The sequence below is a fragment of the Pteropus vampyrus genome, unplaced genomic scaffold (assembly GCF_000151845.1).
Source record: "Pteropus vampyrus isolate Shadow unplaced genomic scaffold, Pvam_2.0 Scaffold65, whole genome shotgun sequence".
Lineage (NCBI taxonomy): Eukaryota > Metazoa > Chordata > Mammalia > Chiroptera > Pteropodidae > Pteropus > Pteropus vampyrus.
Genome location: NW_011888846.1, coordinates 2,048,200 through 2,058,423, shown reverse-complemented (window position 1 = coordinate 2,058,423; position 10,224 = coordinate 2,048,200). Strand labels below are relative to the sequence as shown.

At 40.8% G+C, this 10,224-nt stretch overlaps 1 protein-coding gene across 1 annotated transcript in view; it reads right to left on the bottom strand.

Moving 5' to 3' along the window:
* Nucleotides 1–1,171: 1,171 nt before the first annotated feature.
* Nucleotides 1,172–10,224, bottom strand: part of ACBD6 (acyl-CoA binding domain containing 6) — a 146,360-nt gene continuing 137,307 nt past the window's right edge. Inside the window, exon 8 of the mRNA XM_011361215.2 lies at nucleotides 1,172–1,459. Within this exon, the coding sequence (XP_011359517.1) occupies nucleotides 1,305–1,459 (155 nt within the window). The 3' untranslated portion in view covers nucleotides 1,172–1,304. The remainder of the gene's footprint in view (nucleotides 1,460–10,224) is intronic.

The following is a 10,224-nucleotide window of genomic DNA, read 5'->3' as shown; positions in this document are numbered from 1 at the left end:
TGTGAATTGCAGTAACACTTCCACAGGTAATGGTTTGGTTTACATCTCAGAAAAGAAGAAGTTAGGTTAGAAAAGTCACAAAGTAGTAGTGTTAATATGCTGTTCCAGAAGGACACGTTAGCTTGGGCTACTGAAAACCGTGTCTGTTGAGGGCTCCATGAAGCAAATTTATTGCTTATCTAAATAGTGACACGTTAGAAAAATTATCATTTAAATGGTCGTCTTTGCGGCTCAACTTGTTTCTTCTCTTTACCTGTGGCAGCTGTCCCCTTTCCTATGCAGTAAGAAATGTCAAGGAATTCCCCAGTTGGAGTTCTTGAGGCTTAAAGGGGAAAACGCAGGGGGCCAGTTTTAACAGTGGCACACTTGTCTGTCCTTTAAACAAGAACTGTGACCTACGTGTCTATGTTTTAATAAAAAATAGCAGCTCTCCTGGTATCCAGAAACAACTTCACTCACACCTAAGTATCGGCACCTTCTGGCTTTCACATCAGACCCAAAGAAGCCTAACAGGTCAGGCCCGAGCGTGTGTACAGAGACTGCTGCCATGTGTGACAGGGACAATAGCCAATCAGAAGGGCCCTAGAGAAACTCCTTCCTGTTTTGCGAAGGTGAGTTTAAGGAGTCCTGACCTAACCTGTGAATTCTCCAGAACCTGTGTTTTAATCCTAGAGTGAGGCTGCTGAATCGTGTTCTAAAATGCCCAAGGCTTTGAGGTTTTCAGTACTTGTTTGTTCCTCTGACTTCTATTTCCCAATGTGACTAAATTCTGCCCTTTCTCTCTTCCGCGTTTTTCCCCCCATTAACACCCCCTTCTTTCCTATCTTCCCGATTCTATCCACCAAGAGAACAGACACTTTAGTTTCCTATTCAGACACATTGTACAAAATGCCACGGGGTCACATGATCCCCACCATCCTACGATTTCCTGAAACTTTCTCTCATTGTCAGTGTAGTATTGTCATTTTTTTCTTCTGTATGTTTCTTCAGAGCAGCCATGTTTAATACTGTGAAATACGACGTGTCTCCTCTCCTCCCCCCCGAGAACAGTGATAAATTTCAGAGCACGCTCAGCAGAATTGGCTTGTGTTATGCACAGTACACATGTTCATCACCCAATCTGTACTCGCAGGAATGTATGCAAGCAGAATAAAGAGCTGAGACTTCAAAATCCTCGTTTCTCAGAACCGACTTTATTACCAATGTACACCAAAGGTGGGTGGTAACAGAAGTATGATTTTCGCAGTTTTCCTTCATCGTCGAAGCCCTGTGCTGTTACAGACTGTGGCTTTCTAGTCTTCTGACTAAGCCTTGCCAGTCACGTGCTGCTGCAACACCAAAGACACGGCTTTGCAACCTGTCACCTCTTCCGGCAGGCAGCCATCCTGGTCTCGGAGCGTGGGGTCAGCGCCAGACTGGAGCAGCAGCTCCACGATGTCCAAAAACTCACAGGCAGCAGCTGACGGGGAAATTGGGAAATATGGAAATAAGGTTACTCGGAGACAAAGAGAAACTAGACTTTGGCAGGAAAGGCAAGTGCTGAGCAATACGGAAGCCTCGGCGACGACAACCTCACAGTGGCTGGAGGGTGGCCAGGCCTGGTGACCAGAACTGAGCCATCACAGCGGAGTTGCGAGCGTTAGGAAAATCAAATTTACTTTTTTGGTTGCCCAGAAGCAAACAAGTACATTTTTAAAAATGTGAGGCTTTTGGATTCTATTCTTAAGGATGGGCTGAAGGCAAAGAACAAAAAGAGTATTAAATATCTATTGAACTATGATCAGAATAATGATAGGTTTATGGCTACATCGAAAGGCTAAAAATATTGTAAATGTCAAAGAGAAGGCTTTGTTTTGTCTTTGAAAAGGGGGTAAGTAGGTAACTGAACTTTAAAATATGTAAATGAAAAAAAAGCTGGCCTAGTAGTAATCAGACCATCTCTCTCCATAACCTTTTTTTCTCTCCTTAAATAATAAATGGCACCAATCACAGAAGGCATAGGAAGGAGAAAAGGACCCACAAGTACCAAGACCTGTAATAAAGATGGTATAGTATCGCCCCCAGGATGGACAGACAGACCAAAGGACCAGAACAGAGAGCCACTGATTCTTTTGCACGTATGTGGAAAGTTGATTTATGATGATGCTGGCATCACAAATCGGTGAGGAAAGATTCATTAGTTAGGCACCGAGACAACTGGGCTAAGGACACAAGTAGGCATTTCACACAACATGAAACGCAAATGGCAATTAACATGCGAAAAGCTGAGCAACCACATCAGTAATCAGGAAAGCGCAGATTAAAACCAGGAGATCCTATTTCGTACCCACTATACAGGTGAAAATGAAAACCTTACACTACCCCATGTCTTGAGGAGGCCTGGAGCACGGGACGCTCCCCTCGACGCTGCTGCGGTCACTTCGGACAACAACCTGGCATTGCACATTAAATCTAGACAAACGCGTACGCTCTGACACAGAGGTTCTACTCCCAGGTAGCCACTCTGCAGAAACGTCTGCACACGGTCTCCAGGCAACACGGGCAAGGATGTACAGAGCAGCACTGTTCACGACAGACCCCAAAGGTAAAGAAGCCAAACGCCCACTGAGAGTAACACGTAAACATGTGTATACGATACAATGAAACCCCATACGACACTGAAAATGAATGACTCTGGCTTCCCATGACATGAGTTTGTCTCCAGAACATAACGCTGAAGGAAAAAAGAAAGTGAGAAGGACACACAGTGTGATTTCACTGAAATGAAATTTAAAAAGACAAAACAAAACACCACTGTTCAGAGACACGAATCTGCAGTGAAACTACAAGGGAAATAATTAACATAAACCTTGGGCTAGGGCTGATCTGCGGGCTGGGGCGGTGCGGGAGGGCGGCGTGGTTCAGAGAGACTGGCAGTGTCCCATTTCTTAAGCTAGGTAGGTGGTGGGTACATTTTTTAAAGCGACATTTTAAACTCTCCATATACATTTTATTCTACTCTTTCGCAGCACGATCCGTTACACGACAACGACAAAGGGTTAAAGGGAAGGCGAGGAGCATAAGGAGCTTGATCCAATGAGTATGTTACTGAACACACGCTGTATCGGTCCCATCAGGGATTAGGCGCGATTCCTGCTCTGGGGAACTTATAAAACATCTGGGAGACTAATACGCAATTCAGCAACACAACACAAAAGAATGAATAAGTTCTGTGGCAGACACACACACACGCACACACGCAGAGCAAGGAAGTTGAGGAATCAGGAAAAATACAAGGAGGCAGTATGGAAGCTGAGCTTCGAAGAACAGAGTGAAATTCCAGGTGAAGCGAGAAGGAAAGGCATCGCCGTGAGAAAACACCACTACCGGAGGCACGAGAGCACGGGGAGGGCCGAGAGAACTGGCTGCGGGCTCACAGCGACCACAGTCACGAGCAGAGAGGCTGGATGTCAGCCAGGCCACATGAGCCTCGAAGGCCGCACTAACAAGTCCAGCGCGGATGAGGGGGGCAGCGGCGTACTCCTGCCTCTGTGTTGGACAGTAATTCTGTAAAGAGTGACCTGGAGAGCGCAGAAACTTGTGGTGTTGCACCAACTAGGACACTGGTGCTTCTTTACGGGGCTTGAAATTAGCCGGTGTCAGCGGGAAGAGGGGACTGAATACGAGAGCCACTGAAATTCAAGTAGGTGTGATACAGCTATGTACTTAAAAAATGTTTGTGAACATTAAATTTAATAAGGAAGCTGATTTAATGTTATATTTATGGACACATAAACATTTAATTAAGTTAATTATTTATATTTTGCAATTTTCCTTCTGTTTTCTGGAACAAAAAATATTTTATTTCAGGTTTCAAATATTTTTACAGGTTTTTGAAAAGCTTAGGCCCAAGGCCTATGATCATAATGTTGATTGAATAAAACAGCCCAAGTATTTTTACGCTTGATATGAAACCCAGACACCATAAAGAAAATTACTGATAAATGTGAATGCGCAGAAACCTAAAATTGGTAAATTTGAAACATCTATACCACCATATACACACAAATACTATATACAAAGGTAAACCACAAACTGGAAACATTTGTATACATAAGACAGATAATATCCTTAATATTTAAAAAGCTTTCACGAATCAATCCAAAAGAACAATGAAAAGAATGAGAAGAATCAAAGATGATACCTACGTTCCAGTCTGGGGGACCACACGGATGTTGGTGACATTGCCCCTAGAATAAGGAACCAGAAGAAGGAAGAACAGGAGTATTTGGAGGGGGACAGAAACAAACATTGGAGGGGGAGAAATAACTTTGGTTTTGGACGTAACAGATGCGTAGTACTAGGGGCCATCTACACTGACAGGTTCAGCAGGAAGGTGAGATTCGAATCGGAAAGAAACCAAACCGTCCATCCACACTGCTATTGCTATGGTACTACAGGACTTTTGGAAGACATATATTTCGGCCTCAGGATTTTTAGCACGTTATCTGGATCCTCTGTTGAATATACTTATATTACATGACCACCCTGGCCAATAAGCTACCTACCATGCTGGGGAATGTGTTTCACAAAGACATATGGATTATTGAAAATCCTAAACGTGTCCTTACCAGTAGACATTTACGTGGTTGGGAAATAAAAAGCTCAAGAGGCAAAACTGTTAATGCCAGTTATTAAATTTCCACTTGTATTTTTTACTATAATTTACACTCATCCACCTTAAATTGTGCCAATTAACATACATAGCAAAATTCTATTTTTTCCTCATTTTCCCCTATTTATTAAGGTACTATTCTCTCTTTTTAAAAAATTGCTGAATTATGAAAATGTACCTACTTGTGTAACCACCACTACAATAGCGTGTAGGCCATTTCCATCACCCCGGAAAGCTCTCTCCTGCCTCTCTGCCGCCTACCCCTACCCCTACCCACAGGCCCTGGCACCCGCCCATCTGATTTCTAGTTCTGCCTTCTCCAGGATGGAAACCCCGCAGCACAGTCCTTTGTGCCTGGCTCCTTTCACTCAGCACAGTGCTTCTGCGATTCATCCGCGCTGCTGTGTACAAGCAGCCCCTCCCCTTTTGCTGCAGAGTACTGTCCCGCTGAGTTGCTTGCTTCCAGTTTTTGACCATTATGAATAAAGATCCTACGAACACTTGGATCCATGTCTTCGCGTGGGCCTTTTGTGTTTTCACATCTTTTGGGTAAATATCTAGGAGTGGGATTGCTGAGTCACGTGGCAAGTGGATATTTAACTTTACGAGAAACTAGCAGACTTCTAAAATTTGCATTTCCACCAGTAAGTATGAATTCCAGCTGCTCTGCATCTTTGCCAGCACTTGTTATCATCATTAAGATTCTTTTTAGCCATTCCAGTCAGCTCAACCCTAGTAGGTTACACAAGGCATAGTATGTCGGTACTATATAGAAGATAGTATAGTCAGGCTTTCTTATTGTGGTTTTTAATTTACACTTCCCTAATGTCTAATGACGAACATCTTATTATGTGCTTATTTGCCAACCATCTACCTTTGGTGATTTATCTGTTTGAATCTTTTGTCCATTTATTAATCAGGTTGTTTTCTTCTTATAAAGTCAGAATTATTCTTTATATATATTGGATATGTTTTTGTCCAAATATATGTTTTATAAATATTTTCTCCCAGTCCATGACTTGCCTTTTATTTTCTTAAGTGTCTTTTGAAGAGTAAAAGTTTTAAATTTTGAATAAAGTCCAATCTATTTTTTTTATGGTTTGTGCTTTTTGTTTTCTGTATAAGAAAACTTTTATCTATTTCTCTGAAAAGATCAATAAAATTAGTAAGCCTATAGCCAAGCTAACTAAACGGAAAGAGAAAAGACCCAAATGACAGTCTCTCTTATCCGAGGGGATACATTCCAAGAACCCCAGTGGATGCCTGAAATCACAAACAGCGCCATACCCTACATATACTGTTTCCCTCTATACATTCGTACCTGTGATAAAGTTCAATTTATAAATCAGGTTAAACTCTTATAGAGTTCAATTTATAAAAGAGATTAACAACAATAACCGATAATAAAGTAGAACAATTATAACGATATACTGTGATAAAAGTTATGTGAATGCGGTGACTCTCTGATAACCAATTGACCAACAGGCGCTGGATACACTGGACAAAGGGACAATTCACGTCCTGGGTGGGAAAGAGCAGGATGGCACAGGATTTCATCACATTACCCAGAATGGCACATGATTTAAAACTCATGAATTACTTATTTCTGGAATTTCCCACTTAATATTTTCAGACCATGGTTGACCGCGGGTAACCGAAACTGCCGAAGGTGGAATGATGGGTAAAGGGGGGACCACTCTACTAATATCGGAAATGAGAGAGCGGACATCAGTACAGGTCTGTGGACATTAGGAGGATAATAAAGGAATGCTACAAATAACTGTATGCCCACAACTAGATGAGACGGGCCGATTCTTTGAGACGCGACTTGCTAAAACTCATTCAAGAAATAGGCAATCTGAATAGACCTAAAACTATTAAAGAAATTGCATGACAATATAATGATGGATATGTGTCATTTTACATTTGTCCACAGAAGGTACAATGCCAGGAGTGAACTGTAATATAAACTTTGGGTGATTATGATAATATTACCTATCAATGTAGGTTAATCAACTGCAACAAACCTGTCACTCTGAAGGGAGATGCTGATAATGAGGGAGTGGGAAACGGAAAAAGTACGTATTGGTCTCTGCAGCCCGTTCCTGGCACAGAGCTCCTACAACCCTTGTGATTTCCTAAACGGTAAGAGCACTCGGAGTACCTTTTATTCTAACATTTGGTCTTTCTAGGTTATTTATCGCGTTTCACTGACTTATGCGCCCATCCTTATGGCAACACCACACTGTCTTGACTTCTGTAACTGAACACGGGGTGAGTGGGTGTGTCCCCCAACTTTGCTCTTCTGTTTCAAAGTTGTTTTGGCTATTCTGGGTCCTTCGTTTTTCTATACCATGGTCTTTTAGAATCATTTTGTAAATTTTTACAAAAAGTCCTGCTGGAATTTTTATTGGGATTTCATTGAATCTGTAGATAGATTTGGGGAGAATGGATAGCTTAGGAATATGGAGTCTTTTGATCCATGAACGGTATCTCTCTCTATTTACTTATAGATTTCCCTTAATTTCTCTCAGTGATATTTGGGAATTTTCACCAAATTGTGTACTTATTTTGATTTATCCCCAGGAATTTCATGTGTTTTGAGGCTACTGTAAATGGTATTTTAAAAATTTTAAAAATTTGAATAATATTTTAATCAAGTTATCATTTCACCATGAAATTAATATAAAATCATACTAGTGAGATCTCTTACTATATATATATTTTGATATATATTTTATTAGATTTATTGGTAACATTGGTAAACAAAATCATATAGATTTCAGTGTACAATAAGACATCGTCCGTATATTACACTGTGTTCACCACCCAAAGTCAAATCTTCTGTCACCAGGTATGTGACTCTCTTTACCCTTACCTACCTCCTCCCCACTCCCTTTCCTTCTGGAAACCACAAAGCTGTTATCTGCGTCTGTGAGTTTTTGTTTGCCTTGTTCATTTGTTGCTTTCAGTTTTATATCCCACATTTAAGTGAAATCATATGGTTCTCAAATAGTATTTTTAAAAACTTCAATTTCCATTTGTTCGTTATGAGTGTATAAGAATATGGTTGATTTTTATGTATTAATTTTTATATCCTGCGAAATTGCAGAACCCACTTAATTTTAATAGCTTTGTTTAAAGTAAATTCTTCAGGGTCTTATACAGAGGTGGTCATGTCACTGGTGAATAAAGGAAGTTTGGTCTTCCTTTTAAATGTATGTGCTGTTTTTTTTCCTGTGCCTACTGCACCGGCTAGAACTTCCAGTAAAATGTTGCATCGGAGTGGAGAGCATGTACATCTTCGCCATGCTCCCAGTCAGAGGAAAGCACTCAGTCTTTCACCGTTAAGAATGATGTTAACATCAATTTCTTCGGTTTGGGGAAATTCCTTTCTATTCCTATTTTGCTGTGTGTGCGTGCGTGTGTGTGTGTGTGCTGTTCTGGTTTTCTTTTTAAATCATGAAGGGAGGTTGAATTTTTCAACTGCTTTTTCTATACATGTGGAGATGATCATATTTTTTGTTTTTGGTTTTGATCTGTTGATATGGTGAAATAGAATGATTTTTTTCAATTGCTGAACCAACCTTGCATTCTTGGGATAAACACATTTATGATTTATTATCCTTTTTGAATATTTCTGGGTTCGATTTGCTAACATTTTACTCAAGATTTTTGTATCCATATTCATGAGAGATACTGGTCTGTAGTTTTCTTTTCCTTTAGGGTCTTTTCCTGGTTTCGGTATTAGGGTAATGTAGGCTTCATAGAATGACTTGGGCAGTGTTCCCTAGTCTTTTATTTTCTGGAAGAGTTTGTGTGTAGAACTGGTATTATTTTTTTCTTTAAACATTTAGCAGAGTTCACCAATGAAGCAATAGGGCCTAAAGATTTTGTTGTGGGAAAATTTTTAGCTACAAATTCAATCTCTTTAATAAATATAAGGCCATCTAGGTTATCTATTTCTTTTTGAGAGAACTTTGGTAGTTTGTGTCTTTCTAGAAATTTGTCCATTTCCTAAGTTATCTAATTTATTGGTATAAAATTCTCTTATTTGTTTCATCATATCTGTAAAATCTGCATTGATATCTCCTTTTCATTCATGAAATTGGTAATTTGTTTCTCCTCTTTTTTTCCTGGCCTGGCTTCAGGTCTTTCAGTTTTTTTGACCTTTTCAAAGGTTTTCAATGGTTTCATTAATTTTCTCATTGATTTTTGGTTTTCTATTTCTATGATTTCTGCTCTGTTCTTTATTAACTTTATTCCTATGCTTACCTTGGGCTTAATTTACTCTTCTTTTTCTAATATTTTTTAAGGCAGAATCTTAGATTATTGATTTGAGACCTTTCTTCTTTTCTAATAAAAGCATTTAATTTCCCTCTAAGCATTGCTTTTAGCAACATCCCACAAATTTTGATAGGGTGTTTTCATTTTCATTCAGTTTAAAATACTGTTCAAGTCTTTAAAACCCTTGCTGAATTTTTACCTACTTGCTCTAACAACTACTAATTTAGTGCTTGACAATGGATTATTTTGTCCTTGCTTTTCTGTGTCTCATCATTTTTTTTACTGAATGCAGAACACTGTGTGTAGGACAGTGGAGGGTAAAGTAAATAATACTATTTACCCCCAGAAATCATGCCTCTTCTTATGTCACGCCATTAGCACGGGTGTTGAGTCAACCTCGTCAACAGCTGAACTGGGTTCGATTTTGCTGGTGCTACAGGTGACCTCAGTGCATCGCACACCTCAGATTCTTCCGACTGGGGGCTGATGCTGCCGTGTGCTGTGCGCGGCCTCGGCTGCCGGGGGATTTGTTCAGGATTCTTGCTCCGCCTTCAGCTTTCAGTAGTCTCTGCACGTCTACCATTGAGGGAGCGTCTCTCTCTCTCGCTCCTCCCCCACCAGTAAGACTGCTATTGCTTATCACTCATGATGTGGCTCACGGTGGGCGTGGGATGGAGTTCTTTGTCCTTTTGGGCGGCTCTCAGGCTTAGGCAGGCCCTCAGGGGTGGTGATAACATGTCTTGAGTGGGAGAGTCTCCTGCCCCACCCCAGTGGTGAGAGGTCTGTTTTGTGTCAGTGCTGGGGCCTGATCCCAGGGGTTCCCTGTCCCTCCCTGGGGGCAGACAGATTTTGCTTTTACTTTTCCTCCAAGAGCAGTGGATGTCTGCCTGGGCCCAGGGACAGGAAGAGGACAGAAAAGTTTTCTGCTCTTTCTCCAGTGGTTTAAGGATTTTGCTTTATATGAAATAAGGGTCCATGGAAAGTTCGTGACTGTGCCACTGAGGAGGGCTCTCTCTGTTCTCAATTTCTTTTAAGAGCATGGTTAATGAAAAAGAGTACTCGAGTGAGGATTCTTCTTGGGTCTGAGTTATTCTACAATGTCATACTAGCTCACTTTGAGAATTTGTTAATTTTAGTGGTTTTCTTCTTATCTGCTTTTTCGGTGGCTGCCTCTTCCTCAAGTGTTCCACCAAAGGTGAAACGGTTTGTGTGTCTTGTAGGGGCTTGCCAGTCTTTGGAATCCAGTTTTCTTTGCTAGATCTTAAGTGGAAGCAGAACTCTTC